The sequence below is a fragment of the Gavia stellata genome, chromosome 4 (genome assembly GCF_030936135.1).
Source record: "Gavia stellata isolate bGavSte3 chromosome 4, bGavSte3.hap2, whole genome shotgun sequence".
In the NCBI taxonomy this organism is placed as follows: domain Eukaryota; kingdom Metazoa; phylum Chordata; class Aves; order Gaviiformes; family Gaviidae; genus Gavia; species Gavia stellata.
The window spans coordinates 25,677,698-25,698,995 of record NC_082597.1 but is presented as its reverse complement, the minus strand read 5'-3'; the positions used below and the strand labels follow the sequence as shown (position 1 = coordinate 25,698,995).

At 38.0% G+C, this 21,298-nt stretch overlaps 1 protein-coding gene across 15 annotated transcripts in view; it reads right to left on the bottom strand.

Moving 5' to 3' along the window:
• CADPS2 (calcium dependent secretion activator 2) overlaps positions 1-21,298 on the bottom strand; it is a 318,208-nt gene that overhangs the window by 117,873 nt on the left and 179,037 nt on the right. For all 15 annotated transcript variants that reach the window (XM_059817284.1, XM_059817282.1, XM_059817293.1 and 12 more), the window contains one exon: positions 4,140-4,206. In XM_059817284.1, the coding sequence (XP_059673267.1) occupies positions 4,140-4,206 (67 nt within the window). The remainder of the gene's footprint in view (positions 1-4,139; positions 4,207-21,298) is intronic.

Below are 21,298 nucleotides of genomic sequence, written 5' to 3'. Positions count from 1 at the left end.
TGGTTTAAAGATCTGAAGTTATCCCTGGGGCGATAGGGCAGGGCCTGGCAGCCAGGGCCCAGCCAGGAGCAGGGCAGCTGGGGGCACCGGGGCAGGCCCAGCCCCAGGCATCGGGCACTTCCCTGGGCGCAGGCCAAGGCTGGGCTGGGCTGTGGGCCTGCGGGTGGGCCCGGCTCAGTAAGGCCCATTGCTCGGCAGGGCATGGCTGTGGGGAGCTGGAGACCAGCCCCGCCGTGGTGTCACTGGGGCAGGGGATGATGGCCCTGGGAGGCTGAAATGGGGTCCTGGGCTGCGGGCAGGGTGGGGAGGCCCTGGGCGGGCTGGGCAGGGACAGTCAGGGCTGGTGGTCCCCTCGGGGGCCTGACACAGGGCTCAGCCCCTACGTCGTGTCATCTGCTCTAGGCCCAGCAGCAGTATCACCTCTTTACTGCTTGGTTATTTCCCTGTTTATATTCCCAAGAACCATATATGCCCTCATGCACAAGCACGGAGGGAGCTGTTGGTTAGTCACACACCTCTAAATCCTTTGCAGTTATCACTGTATTTAATGAGAGCTCCCTCTACTTTTCTTGTAAACTGTACCTACAGATACCTGGCACTGAAGTAAAAACATTTTTCAAATTATCCAATTTTGTGGAATGAAATAACCTGACAGGCACCCACATCGTTCACATTTTCATGTCAACAACTCTGTATAACCACACTGTAGAGACAAACTCAGCCATCAAAATGGAAGCTAGCAGACACTAATTCTGGAAATGCATAGAATGCCAAGCTTTTTCAGATTTCTTCAGCCACCCTATGGCTCTGAAGATCTGCTTGTGGAAGAACTGGGCTATGTGTCTTTGTTCATTTTTAACCTTACCCCTACAACAAGACAGAGATTATAATGCTGTTGATTTTACTTTTTTTGAACATATTTCAAATGCATTCTCTTATTTTAAAGGAACAATTTATTAAAAGATATTAATGTCAAAATCAGTCTTACACTTCATCTTTTTGTTGAAAATGAGACATTTTAAAGTCTCGCCACCAAAGAAACAAATAGAAAAACTCCAGAAAACTTTGTTGGGGGGGGAAAAAAGTCTTAACAAAATAAAGACATACAGAACTTGCGTTGTTTGTTTACGTTTGCAATCTCTTAAACTCTTTTCCTTATTGTTATCGGTGGCTGCTATCAGTGACTATAGAAAGAACCACCAGTACAATCTGAAATTACACTTTTTTGTATAGATTTATGACTGGGTTTAAGTGTATTTGTAGTAGTTAATGGAGCTGTAGGTAGTTTTTCCTTAGAATTCAGCGAATTAGTATTAATGCTTCATGGAATAATGGGTACTCAAAAGTCAGGATTATGTACAACACATTCTCAGACAAAAACAGAAGCAAGCCACCTTCTTAAATAGTAATGCTTAACAGGAGAAAAGGGAACCTCCTTCCTATAACTGCCTTTACCTGAATGTCATAATTTTACAGAGGTCCAAGCACCCAGCTAGCAGCTGTTCTACCTACTTTGTAACAAAGTGGAAAACCAATAACCTGTGCATGCATGACAGACAGATACGCACAGAAATGTGGACATGACTTGTGAGCAGTGTCACTAGGGGACGTCCCCATGGGGCAGAAAGACCCCATACTCAGTATGCTGGGAGGAACCGTTACGGCAAATGCGGAGGCTGACTCTGTGGTCCCTGCTACAGGGCATTGCTGGGCAGCCTGCTTCAGGAGCAAGAACTAGCCTGCATAGCTGCGGTGTTTAGAAATAAATTATCCATGAAACAAATTACTGACTTTTCAAACATTAGAACAGATGAAATTAAAATGACAGAAGTGAAACTGTATTCATATTACTGGAGGAAGATATTTTCAGACACTAAATGAAGTAAAACACAGCATGTCCAGCTGAGGCTTTTTACCTAACGTTATGTCCTTGCCTTTTTCCAGTTTGAAATGAATAACCTTTTAGAGAAGTGACTGCATTATAAGAGGAAGAAAAGCAAATATAATGAAGACGTTAAAATTTCCAGACTCTGTAACCTTCCTATAACATTGAGTTGTTCTTTCACAAACCACTAACAACTTCTAATATGTGTAGCAATAACAAAGATGCACATCACTTGCACGCTCCTGAAAAATCATTATTCATCTGATTTCACACCTGAGTTAAATTTCCAAAGCATGTGTAAATCACACTGATAACCTCTGTCCTACAACTGAATTTCATGGCCTTAATATTTTACTAACGTAAGCTAAAAGCTAATCTATAGAGGAAGACTCATCAATATGTCAATAATATATCACTACAACAGACTGATATTCATTACTGAATGCTTATTTCACAAGTATTGACTTCAGCTTATTGTCAGTGTATATATCACGGCTAGACTATATAAATGAGCCAGAGCTGTCTGGACAGTAAATATTGATTTAACACAGTATTTTTTATATAGCCTTATTGAGTTAATAGCTGCTTTAAAATGAAATAGATGTCTACATCCCACCACAGTTGGAAAATTTCTGTAATATTCTCCTCCAGTATTTCAATTTCAGCATAGAAAGCAGAAGACAGTTAAAACTAACTTGGCTGGAATAAACTGGTCTCCCAGGTGGCTCCATATCACACGCACAGAAGGACTATGTGTCTCTTAGGTGTGCACTTTAGATCTCAGATGACACCTGTGGCTTAGAGGAACAGAACAAGGTCTTTCTTTTCGTGAAAGGGGGGATGTAAAGTTGGAGGAGTGTTAAAGAAAAGCATGAAGGACAGGGGAGCATCTAGCCTTTCTTTGTTTCTTTTTCTCTGTATCTTTATTTTCCCTTCACATCCATGCCTTAACAGCTATCGTCTATAAAGATCTTTACAAATCTTAATAAAGTCACAAAAAGTCCTCATCTCTTCACAGAGGACCTTGGCAAAATCATAACCCAAATGAAGTAGACTTTCCAGAAGATCCTGTTCAACCTTATAACCATTACTCACTGATTATCAATATGCAAGCCAATTCCCATTGAAGCCAGGGAGAACACTGTATTGACATCAAGCTTAGCAAGAATAATATGCAAATGCTCTCAGCTTTTAACTTTACTTTATTAAAGACCTTGTTCAGGTTTTTTTTTACATCCTTACAATTTTCAGCATTTAGGAGTAGGAGGAGACCAGGTGAGTGTGACTGACAAGAGTGGTAGAGAAAGGAATCAGGCTTTCTGTACAGTAGTTTTAGAAGCCTTCGTTCTTAAAAAAGCCTTGTTAACAGTCTTCATCCTTTGTATGACATTTATGGAGACTCACACTTTAACAGTTTTCTGTCAACAAAACAAAGTACACAGAAGAACAGCGTTCTCTGAACTGACTCAGAAGAACATCAAATTTGTAACTGCAATCTGAAGACAAGCACAAACAGAAAATAATTATTTTTCCAAAGACTCATAAAAATCATTAATTTCTAAGTTTTGACAACTCAAAATCTACTTTTCTCTTCCTGTTCTATTAATCTCATGTTAATGTCACCATTCACTAGCATGTGAAAATACTTATGGTTCTAGGTTTGGACAAAAAGTTATGAAATACCAGCCTAGCACATGCTTGTGGCCAAGAACAACTGCTACACTAGATTTTCTGTAACAACTACATAATTTTACTCAATTTAATATTGCAAGGAAGACCAAAAAATAGCATTATTTAAAAATATTTATGAAAAAGTTCTTAATAGTAACCATTGTTGCTTTTATTTAATTTTAAAGGCAGGAAATCTTTGTTAAGATAGAATAAAAGAAACAGTTAAATACAATCCACTTTGTGAAATATAACTTGATTTTAAATTGAGCGCTGCTAGAAAGCTGCCAGTGGAATGTTTCAAGGTCACAACAATTTCACTCAGAAATTTCTAGGTTTCAGTTGAAACATTGCTCAATGTAGGGACTCATTTATATATATGTAAAACTCAGTGATTTTTCTGTTTACTACATAAGCAAATTAAAAAAAAAAAATACCCTGGATGTCTCTATGCTGCAAGAAGCTTGGAGCATTGCTGCATATGTTGTCTTAAGATACTGATTTACTAATGGTTCCAAGAACCATACGTAAGAAAATTGATAGTCCAAGACTACTTTTTAATGAAATTTCATGGCAGACTACTAACCTGAACAAGAACAAAGTAGCGTTTTTTCCACCGCTTCCAAACCTTCTGTCCTAGAGCATACAAATATCTGCAAAGGAAATAATAAAGGAAATTATATTAGGAGGACCCAATACAACTGAGTGTATTCATTTGCTCTATCTACTGAGCTGCTTCTTCAGTGTTGTCACTTCTAAGAAGTGAATTTTTCTTCTATTTACTTGGATCATAAAAATGCAAAGAGATATTTCTTTTCACTCAAAATAAGACAAAAGGCAGAAACAAAAGATCTCATGTTTGAGAAGACTAAGATACTTTTCACTTATATTTCACCAATTACCTCTGAAAATAGAAAAAATCTCTTAAAGTAGAAGACTTTTGACCACGCAGAAATACTGAATGTTAGAAAAGTTAAACTCCCCAACTTTTTTTTCCATTTGGTTTCCACAGATTTGCTAGTGTTTCTCTAGTTTGTGAGAAGTCAGCCACAGTGTCAGTTTGGGAAAATGCTCAAACAACAAAATGCCAGCAGACACACAGGATTAAATTTTTTCCCAGACTAAACTAGAATCTAATTTCCCAAACAGAAGCTCTTCACTATAAAGACTCTTAGATTACAGAAAAATCCTTGTCACCTTGGCAATTTCCAGGCTTTGGATCAGATGATGTAATCAGGAGTATCACAGAATCAGAGAATGGTTTGGGTTGGAAGGGACCTTAAAGATCATCTAGTTCCAAGGCCCCTGCCATGGGCAGGGACACCTTCCACTAGACCAGGTTGCTCAAAGCCCCGTCCAACCCGGCCCTGAACACTTCCAGGGCTGAGGCAGCCACAACTTCTCTGGGCAACCTGTTCCAGTGCCTCACCACCCTCATGGTGAAGAATTTCTTCCCCATAATCTACCCTCTCTCAGCTTAAAGCCATTAATTACCCCTTGTCCTGTCACTACATGCCCTTGTAAAAAGTCCCTCTCCAGCTTTCTTGCAGGCCCCCTTCAGGTACTGGAAGGCTGCTGTAAGGTCTCCCCAGAGCCTTCTCTTCTCCAGGCTGAACAACCCCAACTGCCTCAGCCTGTCCTCATAGGAGAGGTGCTCCAGCCCTCTGATCATCTTCGTGGCTCTCCTCTGGACTCGCTCCAACAGGCCCATGTCCTTCTTATGTTGGGGGCCCCAGAGCTGGACGCAGTACTCCAGGTGGTGTCTCACGAGAGCGGAGTAGAGGGGGAGAATCACCTCCCTCGACCTGCTGGTCACGCATCTTCTGATGCAGACCAGGATACGGTTGGCTTTCTGGGCTGCAAGGGCACACTGCTGGCTCATGTTGAGCTTCTCATCAACCAACGCGCTCAGGGCTGCTTTCAATCCATTCTCCGCCCAGCCTGTATTTGTGCTTGGGGTTGTCCCGACCTGTGTGCAGGACCTTGAACTTGGCCTTGTTGAACTTCATGAGGTTCGCATGGGCCCGCCTCTCAAGCCTGTCAAGGTCCCTCTGGATGGCATCCCTTCCCTCCAGCATGATGACTGCACCACAAAGCTTGGTGTTGTCGGCAGACTTGCTGAGGGTGCATTCAATCCCACTGCCCATATCACCGACCAAAATGTTAAACAGCGCCGGTCCCAATACTGACCCCTGAGGAATGCCACTCTTCACTGGTCTCCACTTGGACATCAAGCCACTGACCACAACTCTTTCAGTGCGACCATCCAGCCAATTCCTTATCCACTGAGTGGTCCAGCTGTCAAATTCATGTCTCCCCAATTTAAAGACAAGGGTGTCATGCAGGACAGTGTCAAATGCTTTACACAAGTCCAGACAGATTATGTCAGTTGCTCTTTCCATGTCCACCAACGCTGTAACCCCGTTGTAGAAGGGTTTGCCCTTAGTGAAGCCATGTTGGCTGTCACCAATCACCTACTTGTTTTCCGTGTGCCCTAGCTTAGTTTCCAGGAGGATCTGCTCCATGATCTTACTAGGTACAGAGGTGAGACTGGCAGGCCTGTAGTCCCCCAGGTCTTCCTTTTTTCCCTTTTTAAAAATGGGGGTTATGTTTCCCCTTTTCCAGTCAGTGGGAACTTCACTGGACTGTCACAACTTCTCAAATATGATGGACAGTGGCTTAGCACCTTCATCCGCCAGTTCCCTCAGGACCTGCGGATGGTCAGGTCCTCATCTCATCAGGTCCTGTGGACTTGTGCACCTTCAGGTTCCTTAGATGGTCTCGAACCTGATCTTCTCCTACAGTGGGTGGTTCTTCATTTTCTCAGTCCCTGCCTTTGCCTTCCGTGACTTTGGCAGTGTGGCTTGAGCCCTTGCCGGTGAAGACTGAGGCAAAAAAGTCATTGAGTACTTCAGCCTTCTTCATATTCCGGGTAACCAGGTCTCCCATTTCCTTCTGGAGAGGGGCCATCTTTTCCCTACTGTTCCTTTTATCACTGACATACCTATAGAAGCTTTTCTTGACATCCCTGGTCAGATTCAATTCTATCAGGGCTTGAGCTTTCCTTACCTGATCCCTGGCTGCACAGACAATTTCTCTGTCTTCTTCCCAGGCTACCTGTCCTTGCTTCCCCTCTCTGTAGGCTTCCTTTTTGTGTTTGAGTTTGTCCAGGAGCTCCTTGTTCATCCATGCAGGCCTCCTGACGTTTTTGCCTGACTTCCTCATTGTTGGGATGCATCGCTCCTGAACTTGGAGGAGGTGATCCTTGAATATTAACCAGCTTTCTTGCACCCCTCTTTCCTCCAGGGCTTTATCCCATGATACTCTACCAAGCAGATCCCTGAAGAGGCCAAAGTCTGCTCTCCTGACATCCGGGGTAGTGAGCTTGCCTAAGGATCTCAAATTCCACCATTACATGGTCACTGCAGCCAAGGCTGTCCTTGAGCTTCACCAGTGAGATGACAAAACCACAGATGTTGATACTGTTTGGTGGTAGAGGAAGCACCCTCATTACCCAAGTAGTTGCAGCAAGTTTTATGGCATTATAGTGACACTTTTTTCTGTCAGTGTGGTCACGTTGCACTGTTGTTAACAAAGACAGCAAAAGGAAAAGGATGAGCTGTGGGATTGTAAGCAAGAGCTTACAAGTGGTAAGGATCTGCTGCTTAAAACCTGACAGGAGAGCAAAATATTACCTATGAGACGTCCCTGGTCTTATCTGCTGGTCTTAGATAAGATTAGGTAACAAAGAAAATATCATTCATGACACAAAGCTGGGATTTAGTATAAAAGTGCAAAGCCTTATGTTACTTCATTTTACAAATCACTTTAAACACACAGCTATAATCTTATGTTATTAATCCACCTTCCAGTGCCATCTCTAATGGTGACAGGTTTTTCCTAATGTAGAAAGTTTCAGCCATTTACAAGGGATATATCCTGTGCTCATCTTAAGTATGCATGCTCCTGAAAGATGAGGAGATTAATTCTTACTCAAGAGTCTATCATTTATACCCAGAAGGAGCCAAACATCCTATAGACTCCTAGAATCCTGTTTGAACTTCTCTTTCCCATTTATTTTCCACTGAAGAAAAATTGGAAGCAAAGGACATAAGAACCTTGTTAAATTTGGACAGTAATATCTAGGATTTGTAGAAACTGCAGTTGATGTCTAGAACAGAAAAAGTCTACAAAATCCAGTTTCCAGAATTAAATGACACTTGCGTTTCACAATGGGAGCAGAAAATGAAGAGGTTAACAGATTCAGAAGTGAACTAAGTCCTACAGCTAAATTGAAGAATGTTTTATTTTTAAGATGGGGAACTGCATCATTTTTCACGGGTTTCAGGTAAATGTTAGTACCACAAATCAGACTGGACCCTCATAGTCACAAGCTCACAGAACTGCAGCCTGCTATTTCTCTACCCATATGTGTATCTGTATTAATCTACAAGCCTTGCTCACTCCCTCCATCTAAAAAAACGTGCACAAGATGCATAGTGTTAATTCTTCAGACTGTTTTAAAAACCCTCAGCAGCAACAAGAAACACACAACAGCCATTCCTTCAAACACTGCACCTTTCTTTAGATAAAATACTCTCTGCAATACAAAGAAGAAACTGATATTCAGAAGTAGTCAATTCCATATTTCTAAAAATTAACCACACCATTTGCTACAATTTTTCTCACTTTAATTTGCGTTCCAGAGTTGGGATAATCTAAAAAAATTTTTCAATTATTACAGTTCAGCCATACATGAGAAGGAAGATATTGAAATAGTTCCCCTGTATCTGAGCACTGAAATAGTAATTGCTTATTACTAAATATAGTTATTTTGACTTCTCTTTAAGACCACGTTTTGAGAGTGTCAAATGAGTAGACTGACAAGAACTTAGGAAAAATTGGTTTTCTGATGTACATAGAAACAGATGTAGGTGGTAAACTTTTATTCTGTAAAAATATATTAATATAATAAATAAGACAGGTATACATAACATCTATATCTCTACACATGCCCATTAGAAAGCATATTTATAGTTAGTATGTATGTGCTTGGTTGCCTTCTTCAGTCTTTTAATATTACTCAGATAATTTCCAGTAACTTAAGACTAATACACATGCTTTGATACAGCACATAGAAATAGGACCTTGATCAAACATGTTGAGTCATTAAGCGCTACACCAATGTAAAGATTTTCTATGTTTTTTAGTAATATGAAAATGCAACCAAACGTACAAATCATGCAATGACTTTCCTGAGACTTTTGCTCTTAAAAACAGTTCTATAATTTTCTTTTTTAAAATATTATTTAATACTGCTTTCTTCCTTTTCACTCACTCCCAAAATAAAAAGTAAATATTGGATTTGTATGAAGTCACATATTTATTTGATTATACCTCACAATGCTTACAATACAGTAGAAAAATAAACATTTAATATTTAAAGTTCATTTTCCTAGAAAACAAATAAAAATACAAGCAATTACACTTCCACTACAAAACACAGGAACACCTGGATAAAAGTGTTTTGTATTATCTTGTCTCAGTCAGTATCATTTTCTCCTCCGGAAACAGAACAAACAAACTGAACAACTATTTTCTTTAAAAAGTCTGAGCATCACTATATTTTAAATATATAAAGGTTGAATATTTTTCAAAGTGCATTTCCTTGTGTTATAAAAATGCAAAACCATATTGCTAAATATTACAGTACAGTTTCATTTATGTGATGGCATACACAGGAAAGAAGATGGCAGCTTATTTGCTCTAAGTCCATGCTGCGAGAGTGCAGGGTTCTACTTTTTGATGAAAAAATCAGCACTAATGAATAGCTGAAAAACATAATTGAGTGTGGAATACCGGAGCTATTCACTGCTGGAGAAATGAGAAAGGACTTATTTCTTCTACAGAGATCATTTTTAGACTGGCCTTTTTATTCTAAGGAATGAAGCAATCTATCTACATCTTGAATGATAAATTCTCTACTTGTAAAAGGCTTCATTTATCACAAACAATGAAAAAAATATAGAAAGAAAAATCAATACGTGTAGCAGTTTAGTCCAGCAAAGGCCTTTCTTAAAGAGAAACCTCAGTCAAGGTTGAAAGAGCAATTAATGCAGTCTCAAAAATCTGGGCCACTCTGATAGAGTTCGGTTAACATGTGGCAGAAGTAATCATCCACTTGTGAAAATGATTTTCAGTTCATTCTCAAACACCTTTCAGACACTCATGATCCCATTTAACTGACAACAATACAGGCTATCTGTGGGCATCATTGCATTTGCTGTGAGAGCCAATAGGGACCAAATGCCCACAGGCACTTTCAGTCATCCCTCCACGCTTGCATAAAAGGAATCTTCCTTGCACCACATTCCTTCTTTTATTTAACCCCGCAAGATTAAGCCATTTTTTTGTCTTCAGTTGAGGACGAGAGAGAAAACTGACTCAAGACAACAATATGACCTGGGTCATAAGAAACCTAGCTGTAAACAGGCTTGGATTCATTTTAGTACTCTCTGTGCTCTTGAGAAAGAGAACTAAATAAGCCTTCAACAGATGGAATGAAAAAAAAATCAGCCTAAACTTCTACTGTAATTATGCCTGCTAAGGATAAAGAAATGTTGAAGAATGTCAAGTAATACAAACACCACAGCCACAGAGAACAGTTCCATTTATTCCAATGAGCAAGATACTCACGATATGAACAGGAAAATGTGTGGGGAATTTCCCCCCCAAAAAAAACTTTTCACTTACAGTATAAATAGTTATTGGTATGCTGGAAGCCCAGATATCCCTAGATTCTTTACCAGTGATAACTTACTGCACTCCAGAGCGCTTCAACATTTGTGAATATGCATGCCAGTACTTATGGACACTGTGAAGTAACTGCAATGGCAACTTCAGAATTATTAATCCAATTTATGTCATATCATGAAACTTATTTCTTATGTAAAGTGGGAGTGTTTGTCAAGACAGAAGAACATCCTTTAGCCTTGAGAGAATTCCATGCAACAAAAGAATGAAATCCTTCAGATGCAACATAAATGTGAAAAGTGCTCCGACTCTAATGTAATCTAATTGTAATGTAAACGGGGAATGCAGCACAACTGCAAAACAGCTGGTGCTGAGGAACAGACATCCACTCTCTGTGCTTTTTGATGCAGCTTACTTTGATCTGAACCCATGGACCAAATAGCTACCAGTGACTGCAGCCTGTATGGGTGCACCCCTGGAGCTCATCTCTTGGCTTAATTTAATCTAAAAGGATAACAGTCTGTGAATGCAAACTGTTCTGTGATGTGAAACAAAGCACAGTACGCAGGAACAACTAAGAGATTGGTTTTAGAAGTGAAGATCTGAATTTAAATGCTAATGTTGATGTAATAGAAAAAGTTTCAATTACACTGCTCTCCCTTGAGCATGCAGTTTAGCTGTGGAAACAGTTCTTTACATTGCCAGACCTTAAATAAACTCAGAAGTCTCCTGAGCATCCAGAAGCACCTGGGCATCTAGCCCAGACACTTCTCCATCTCACTGGAAGCACATGACACTGCAATTAGAAAAACTGGTGACCCTTTTTCCAGACAGGCAATGATATTGTTTGTGACCTAGAAAGCCTAAATGGCCAAGGACGTGTTAATATGTAAAATCTACTTTTGTTTCTAGGTCATACACTGCCACTGATGGAATCAGTCAAAACACCCTGCTCAGTGTCACACTGGTGTAAACCAAATCAACGAACCAAGCTGTCAACTGAAGTACCTCCAATTCTGGAGTCCCAGTGTGGAAAATAGCCCACTTTTGGGAAGAGTGGCTGAGGCTAGTAAGAGCAGTGAACTCTTTCAGGAGTGATACTTGGCTTTTGTTATCTCAGGCTGGTTATGTATTTCTTTTCACCATCAGAAAACTACTTTTGAACTGATATAACTTTAATTTTGTAAAGAATACGGACTTCAGCAGAGCTACTTTTGTGGGGTTTTTTTGTAATAACATATATAAGCAGAACAAGATGCGTGTATTTCCATCCTAAAGATTGTCAGTTCTAAGTATTTTCATAACGTTTGTTATCATCACTAGTAGGTATTTTAAAGTTATTATGGATTAGCATAAAGAGGTACATCTTATCTACTGAAGACATGAGGAAATATGTTACACCTGGTATCCCTATTTGTGATTTGAAATGAAGCACAGAAATTACGATAATGAGTTAGTCTAGCATTTGCCTTCACGTATTCAGAATGCCATGATTTTTTAAAACTACTTCTTAAAATTTCTGATAGTTGGATTTTTAAAAAAATCCCTAAAATAATTCAATTAAAAACACTATTTTAGAACATCACTGAAGTTTTGAAACAAATCAGTTTAACAAGTCCTAACTCACCTCTCATTATTTTCTTAATAGGAACATTGTTTGACACTTGAGTAGTGCTTTATAAACTTCAGGTAACTATGGCCTCACAACATGTCCAGTGAGGGAGGTTAGCATTATTACATTAGCTTCTGTGGGAGGGGAACCGAGGTGGAGAAGAGTGAGAACTGTTCAGAACCCAAGGTCCCAAAGCAGCAGAAGAAACATTCAAGAAAGCCTCACACCAGCCCTTATCTTCTAGACATTGGAAAATGAATTTCAGAAGCCTATAAAGCTGTTCAGCCTTGTCACTCCATGTGTCACAACATGCAAATCATCCATGAATTAAAAAAATAGAAAAGAAAATGTTCCAAAGACAAACAGCAAATTAAATACATTTGTCTTTGCAACCCCTCTATGCCACTTTCAGTGACTATGTTTCCCTTGTACTTTGTATGGATCCAGCGTAAACTTTTTGCAGTATATTTCATCATAATGTGACATTCATGGAAAATTGAAATACAGCTGTGGCTATCAGAAATAAGGGCTCTGAACATACTTGCAACTGCTTGTTTGCAGTCTGACAAAAGTACTTATTCTAAAGCAGAATTTAGAATAATATATATTAGTTTGCTCTTTTTAGTCAGTGCTATGAAGTAAAGCTTCTGTGGATGTAATAACTGAACTTAGCTGATAATGAACAGAGACTATGTTGACTGTAAAGATTTCAAATTGCTTGGCATACTTCGTAGAAAAAACTTCTTTTTATAGTTGTGCTACTACAGAGCAGTCCAGAATGAAAAGTGCTGGAGTACAATTTAAGCAACAGTGGGGAAAATGCAGTTACCTTCTTGGAATTCATATATGATCTTCGAAATAGTCTCTCCCCACATTGCAGAAATAAAAAGCTTTTTATTGGGAGCTATGTGATTTTCTACTGGATTAAAATTTTGACACTTCATGCTCTCATACATTGAAAAACTCCCTTTTAATCTACCAGACTTCCCATAAACATTGGAACCAATGAATACCACTTCTCTTTCCATTCAACATACAAGAGCAGAAAAACACATGATGCTGCCTGTATCGGTGGTGCAGACTGTCTCTGTTGCATCTCTAGCACCTTTAAGGAATGTAGGAACAGTGCCAGACATTAATTTCCATTCTCACACAGCAATGCAACTGTTATGGCTTGTTTCCATGAACTCAAATTAGTTACATTTCATTGTGCATTTTAGGCATTCCTGGACAGGTTTGTGAAAGAGAAATTCGATTGCATTCAATGTTAGTATACGCAAAGAACCATATCTGGCTCAGAAAGACCTTGCTCTGCAGACGGGTGGAGTCTGAAAGAGTACTGAGACTACTCTTACAAACTTTCCCAGTCATCTGCTGCTGGCCACAGCGGGAGACATGACAACAGGTTAGATGAACATTTGGCCCAAGACAATAAGGCTAATCTAACATTCTGATAGAGACATTCTGCCTTGGAAAACCTACCAGTGCAGAACAACAACTGTAGGTGATCCTTTCATCAACAGTTACGAGTCGAAAAAGTACTTTTATACTCCTGGCTGCCTTTTGATGACAATACAGGAGTAAGAACAAGGAAGAAAGCTTTAGTAGTATGACCCAGCCAACCAGTTCTCTTAAAATATCCATTTTAAGAAATTTTCATATACAGAATATACGTAGAATTTTAAAGATGCCAAAGAAACAAAAAGACTTCAGACTCCGTGTCACTTTGGCACTTTGAAGAAACTTTCTCTATGAAAGAACATACAAGTGGCCACCCAAAAGCACATTCAGGTCTGTACCTTGTTCCCAACAGGATGCGGCGGGAAGCAGCAACTGGATGGAAGCACGCAGTTATATATCCCCAGAATTTTCTCCTGCACTCATGCTATTACTGGCTCTAGGAGTTTCTTTATCTAGAAATGGTGTCTCTGTACTTACTACTTGTTAATGAATTTTTGTTTCAATGAATTTCCATAATGGTTTTCTCAACCCTTTTAAACTTTCAAAAGCTACACCTAGTAGCACATTTCCACATCTCAACTACCTGTGCCTAGAAGCAGCTCTTTTGGTTCGCTCTGAAACTGCCACCTACTAGTATTATTTAACGATTGTCTTGTGGCACTGGAAGAGACAGCTGCCAGTGTACAATAGTTTGCATTAGAACCGTTAACGTGATTGGATGGTTACCCTTGGAAATGCCACACAGAAGCAAACAATCTAAAACTGAATTCTGCAGGACTTATTCTAGGAAACAATAGAAATGCATCACTGAGAAATATATCCCCTTTGAGAAACTTACTTTAGTATCTCTTCACAGAATTCAGGATTTTTAAAATGGATTAACATAATCAGGAAAAAAATTTCCTAAAGAAATGTTAATATCTTGAAAATGGTTTTGTTTTGGGTGGCGGTTAGACAAAACCAAAAAAGTAATATACAAGAAAGGTATAAGCCTGTAACAGTAGTATGGATTTGCTCTTTGTCAAAAGTTCTTTACTGTAACAAATACGTAGAAAATAAAAACATTTAAATGCACTGTCCCTGCACTAGAGTTATTAAACTGAAGCTGATTCGCATTTGGAGCTGTAGAAGTAGGACTTCAGGAACACAGAATTTACCACCTGTCAGGAAGCATCAGAGCCATCTACTGGGGTCAGCCCATTCCTGCTGCACAGGATTGCTCTGACAAGCAACTGTCTCCCCAGAATAGCAATAATAAAGTGATACTCAACCGTATAACTGATGTTACATAAAAATAAAGTAAAAAAATCCATAAAATCTAAGAGAAAATGTAAGTTGTAATGCTGATGAATTGGATGTGAGGGGAGGTTTGAGTGGTTTCTCCTCACTTGAAGTTTTAGAAATACTTTTTTAAAAAATAGCATTTATTTGTATATAACACAAAAGGTAAAATGCCTTCTGTGAGTGATTCGGTGATCAATTTAAATGGAATAAAAATTATAATTATTCTTGGATTATTGCTCAAATCGGAGATTGAGATTTTTCAATCTCTTTCCCCAAACAGAACTCTATGTGTATGTATATATACATTTAGACACACATATATAAAAGGACTAATTTCCTGCTATAACTCAGTCAAGAGTTAGAGAGCAGAGTAGTTCCAGTGTCCTGTAAATGTACTGGAATAGCTACTCTGCTCTCCAAATATTTGATTTACCAAAATACTGTAACAGATTTTACTGGAATTTGCAGAGCTAAGTTTCCAACTAGGCTTTAATAATGCCTACATTAAAGATTTTAAAACCTTCTTCTAAAATGGACTGTATATATACAGAGAAAAACTTCACATTTATAGCTACTAAGAAGCTACACTTGGAAACTTCTAAAATTAACATGCAATTGCTTTATCTGTATTGGCTAGGAAAATATGCACTCTTCTCAATTATGAAAGCTTTCACAAAACAATATAAATAATCAAAAGTGAGATTCATTTAGCTGCATTATAATCATATTCCCATCTTCTCCCTTAATTTAACCATGCTGCCCTCCTGTGGATGTCAGGATATGTATAATGCAATGGCCCAGACTAAGAAATTCTAGTTCAAATTGATCCCTGCTACCTGTTTGTGACTGACTTGAAGAGGAAAGGAAATGCCACTGTGTAACTGCAAAAAGTGGTTAAATTAAACGTCAGGGCAAGGATTGTGAGACTTGCATTTGAAATAGCTTTCAAATGAAGATTTTAAATAAGTAGAATGTATTATTATTCCACAAATCATGTATATATGGGAGCACAGAATCATACATATTAATAATACATTTATTCTCAAATTAGGGGGAGAACATTCATTGCATAATGACGAGTTACTTCATCTGCTGAAGTGCCAACACAGTTGAACATGTATATTATAAAGATTATCCAACAACTCAAAAAGCATGGAAATAATTTGCAAAAGTATCAGCATTTGGTAAACTGAAAAAGTGCCAGTTGGTGAAATTGTAATCTTTCTTTCCTGGTACAGAGATACCGAAAACATCTTGAGGAATTATTGAGTCAAAAATACGTTACATCTTTAAAGAAAAATATAAAAAATGGTTTGAAATAGAAGAATCTAATATTAAGGAGAGGTGTAATCAATTATTCAAAGAAATTATCTCATGCAGAAAAAAAGTCTTTTTTGATCAATTACATTTCCATAAAGTCTTTGCTCTAATAAGCTCTGTTACTATTTAACTGGAAATTAATATTATGCACTAAAACATTTATATAATTTGAGCTCATCTATACTCTGTTAGAGTTGTCAGCTTTGTTCAATCTTTGGTTTAAAACTGATCAGTACAGAACAGATCCCAAACCCACTAAAGTACAATAGCTGGAGTGACACAACGCTGCTGTTTTTCTTCCAGACTAAATTTGTAAATGCTGACAAATTATGTTTAAAGTATTAATGATAAAGAATGCTTAAAAATACACTTTTCTTTCCAAAGAAAGACTAAAATTTCTAAAAGCTACAAAAGGTAGAGTGATACTTTCTGATTCTAAAGTAAAATGTTAGAAAGGAAACACTTTTTCTTTAGAATCTTTTTAAGTCAGAAATAAAAATGAAAAGTGAAATGCTAAATTTTAAATCAAGCCAGTGCCTGCCAAAATATTTTCTATATTACTGAGAAGACTGTAAAATAAATAAAAAGTGTCAGGAAAATGAAAAACCATAAGAAATTATTTTGGACAAGACAAGACATTTAGTATAGTCACATATTATTTCGTGCCAATTAGCAAAGTAGCTAACATGCCATACCAATAAAAAATAATTGACCTAAGTAGTGGGGCTAATTAAATGAAATAAGATAATTAAATGCTTCTCAATATATAATAAAAAATGATGGCTGAAAGTGTTCCATAATGTTGTCTTTTTGTTTTCCCATTATCTGCTTTTCTGCCGAGTTTTAATCAGTGTATCTATATGCATAAAAGATAGATATTGTCCAGATGTTAATGTGTTAGGGGCAGGAATCAGGTGTTCAATTAAAACTTATTGAGTGAGTGTGCAATGAAAAAAAGCAAGCCTTCCATTAAGTAGAATACATACAGCTCAATTAAAAATGAATGCAGCATTTGTGATTAAATGGAACACTCACATTCTATGATGGCAATAAAATTTTACATGACATATGATTACTTTATTAACTTAATCATACAATACTAATCTAGGGATCTAGGAAAATGGATCTGTTGCTTCTCAATATACAAAATAATGGTAAAGCTGCATTTACACAAATTGTTGGTTCCTCTCCTCTGATGCTTTTTTTTTTTTTTTTTGGCATAAGTAGGGAATGAAAGAAAAGCAACTGTAACATTTTTGGAGATCTTAGTCTAGCACATGTTCTCAGCTACTGGCAATATTTGTTATATTTAATATCCGCCCGGGTTGTGTTGCTTGCATAACAACTCCAATTTTGTTTGAATGCATTCATTACTCAGAATGTGTTTCTAAATGGCTTGACTGAAAGATCCTTGAAATGACATCTCATGCCCCTGTAACATGGTACTGGTTCCCAGCCTACGGCCCTTAACCTAAAAGGAATCATTCTGTAGTCTACATGTTAAGACCCTTGCTTCAGATTTCAGCTTGCCCTTCAAAACTAAGACTTACAGCCAGATGAAAAAGGGCTAGAGAGCCACAAACATTCAGTTTTAGAAAAGAGACTGGCTGTCAGGAGTCCGGCTGTGAGGGGAGCGCATCACGAGGTAGACTTCTCCATGCCGGCACTACTGTGAACTGAGCCAAGTTTCTTATTCTCTTCTACTTGGTGCAGTCCACTTAAAATTTTGAACTTAAAATGGTTTCAAAATTTAAATAAACTTAAAATATCAGTGGTCAAAATCAGACATGGAGCAACACATGATAAAACCAGTAACTTCTAAGCCACTGATTTACTGGACAAGGGTTACTAGTTTTGTATTTAAGAATCTTTTCTCTCACCAGAACCATATAGCTTTTCCTCTTTGGAATAAACTTTGAAGAAAAGCAGATGGCAGTTTTGGGCTGGCAATCTTCTAACGTTATTAGAGGAGCTCTCCATCTGGTAAAGCAAGGGAACTTGGTCCAACCCTGATGGAGACTTAGCAGTGGAACTCAAACCTACATCTACCACAACACTTCCCTTGCCAATTTGTCCCCGGTTTACTCCATAAAAGCAGCATGAAAGATAATCGAACAGGTCTCTTGCTCCAAAGACAAACCACGCACAGGATTTGACATACCATTTCATATACATTTTTCACCTACCTGACCTCTTTTATTATTTATGCATAAAGTGAAAAAAAATCCCATGCATTACAAAAAGACAAAGCAATACTACATCGTTGAACAGACACGAAGTTAATATAGGGTGGGATTAAATTAAAACAGGTTTGTGACAGTAAGCACACTAAAAAGATTATTTGTAGCGCACAGTGAACTCTTCATTACAGTTTTTATTTAAATAAAAAGACAGAGTGAGCTAATTGTGCAGAACTCTGTATGAAAGCACTGCTACACCAATGACACCGCAGAAACCACCAGCCTACCAAGGTGATGCCATCACATTCCTTATTCGGGGATGTGAGATGTACTCGAGGACCCTCCATACTGTACAAAATGGTACAGTATGGAACTGCCAACACAATTGTGTTGATATTTAACAGGACATGGACTATTTAAAGGGAGCTGGCTGTGACGAATATACTATTTGGGCAAAACAACAGTAGTGCAGGGCCATGGGGACTCTGTTACTATGTCAAAATTAAATGCAGTACTGTAATCATTGAAATTATACTACTGTGGAGAAAAAAACCCCACCAAATTGCATTTATAAAAAGTTACCTCTGTCTTTACAATCAGTATTGTGCTAAAATTATTTTTGCCCATAAACAATAGTGTATTATGAATTGAAATTGCCAGTCTTTTTTCAGTGGTGCCCAGTGACAGAACAAGAGGTAATGGACACAAACTTGGTCATAGGAAGTTCCATCCAAACATGAGGAGGAACTTCTTTACTTTGAGGGTGGCAGAGCACTGGAACAAGCTGCCCAGAGAGGCTGTGGAGTCTCCTTCCCTGGAGATATTCAAAACTCGCCCGGACGCATTCCTGTGCAATCTGCTCTAGGTGAACCTGCTCTGGAAGGGGGGTTGGACTAGATGATCTCCAGAGGTCAATTCCAACCCCTATTATTCTGTGAAATCCACCCTCAGACATAGTATAGCACAACTGACCCTACAGTATTGAACTGACCCAGCTTTCTGACACATGTAGAGGATTAGATTGGTTATGTGCAATTAGCATTTATAATTAATTTTGCTGTCATTAAGGGTTTGTATCCCAAAAGACAAAAATTAGGTGAATTTTACCTTCCTACAAGTAACAGATGGACAGCACAAGTGACAGAAGGACACAACAGGCAGGTGGCGTGCCCCAATCCTTGCAGCTAATAGTACCAGCACTCTCTGTATAGAAATAATGCCAAGCCATGCCAGACCATATGCAGTGTCAATGTATGTCAAGTGGAAATAACTCCTTCTTAAATTCTATGTCACAGATTAGTGTATGGTACCAAAACCCAAGTCAGATCACTTGACAAGAGAGGCTAATAAATAAACTGCATCTTTCACCTGCATGATATGTGTGCTATGCTGGTTTGTAGTAGAATAAAGCAATATAAACACATTCTAAAACAATTATTTCAATGATGTTTGGTCCTGCAGTCTGGGAAAGTAAGAATATTGCTTAGGTGACTATGTACAGGAATAATGTTATGAATATCACAATCAGTTACATCTTCATTACTACAGACTAATGCATGTAAGGGAAGTTTCCAGAAAACTTTCAGAAGGAACTTAGAGGGCAAAAAAGTTAAAAATTACAATACAAAATAAATAAAAATATAATACAAAATATATATATATTCTACTGTATGTAATTCTGGAATAGGTTACGAAGCAAGGATACTTGCATATGATTTAATTCTAAAGATACTGTCAGCAATATTTTGTGTGTATTCACAGAGTAATAGTTTTTTTCTCAAGTTTTAAGCAAAACTAAGAGTAAAAAGCAGATGTTGTTTTGAATGATATTTTTCCAAAGCTATGGGAACTGTGTAACAATACCATAAAGAAATTTAAGCTAAAGAAGCCAACCTGAACATTCCAGTCAGACCAGAGTCTCCTCCATTAGAGTGTATAGTTACTGGGAAGTTCCCACTACTCTGAAATTATTACCGCACATTTTAGAACATCTGTGATATGATAAAAATTTATTAACTGTTCATAATTTACTGTACTAAAAATAAGAAGCTTGCTCTATGCTCTCATTTCAGTAAGACAAATCATGCATAGGAAAAAAGATGACCTGTCTATATTTTGCTTCATGTACATATAGTGACTAAACTGCTCAGATCATGATCTTCCATGTAAGGACCTAATAAGGCACATATTTTGATACAACATAACAACGTTTATTTTTTTAATACTACCTTCAATCCACATAGCACTGAACGGTCAACCCATCTATTCTTCTTATCTTGTATATGAAAAACACTCATATGTAATTAAACAAACCAAAAATTATTACTTAATGGTTTAGAACAAAAGTCAGTTACAAATCACACTAAACTTTAGATTTTCTCAATTCCTCATGTACAATTTCATGAACTTAAGGTTTATTTTCAGTTAAATATTAGTTCATCATTTGGCCTTCTAAGTTACCATCAGCTTTGTTATTTTTAATGCAATTATATAAAAAATAATTTTTAAAAATTCGTAGCTTTCTGTAGTTGCAATTTGAACATTTGCAATAACAGGCAAGACTCTGTTTAGATTTTATTCTTTATATTTTTAAAAAAATCCAATAAAGCAAACATTTACAATCACAATTGTAAGGTTTCACAGGAGCATGTATTTCATGTATTTTCAGGATTGAACCCTTGCTTCAACCCTTGACATAGGCATCAATAGAAGCTGTTGCCCAGTTTTGCCCAAGTACTTTTAGGTACTTAAATGAAGTAAACAAAAAAGGATACATCTACACTGGTAACTTAGTCTGAATAAGAAGTGTGCTTTTGAAGAGAATCTCTCCTTTGCCCCCAGTTGCAGCACTTGGTTCACATTGCAGAATTGATTCAGGGCATGTGAACTAGACTCCTCTTGCAGGAAATGAAATCAGATGCGGTGCTCACCTACAGCATTTCACATATTCCAGCCACTAAAGGACAGTCAGTTTACAACAAGACCAGGCAGAGACTGAACTAAATCCCCAGAAATGCATATAAGGTGATTATCAGGTCCTCAGCAACCACTGAGTCACTTTACAGATCTGTTTGGGCACACTTCACACTTGGCTCCCTTTGTAGTCAAGAAGGAGGCACATGCCAAGTTCAGGTC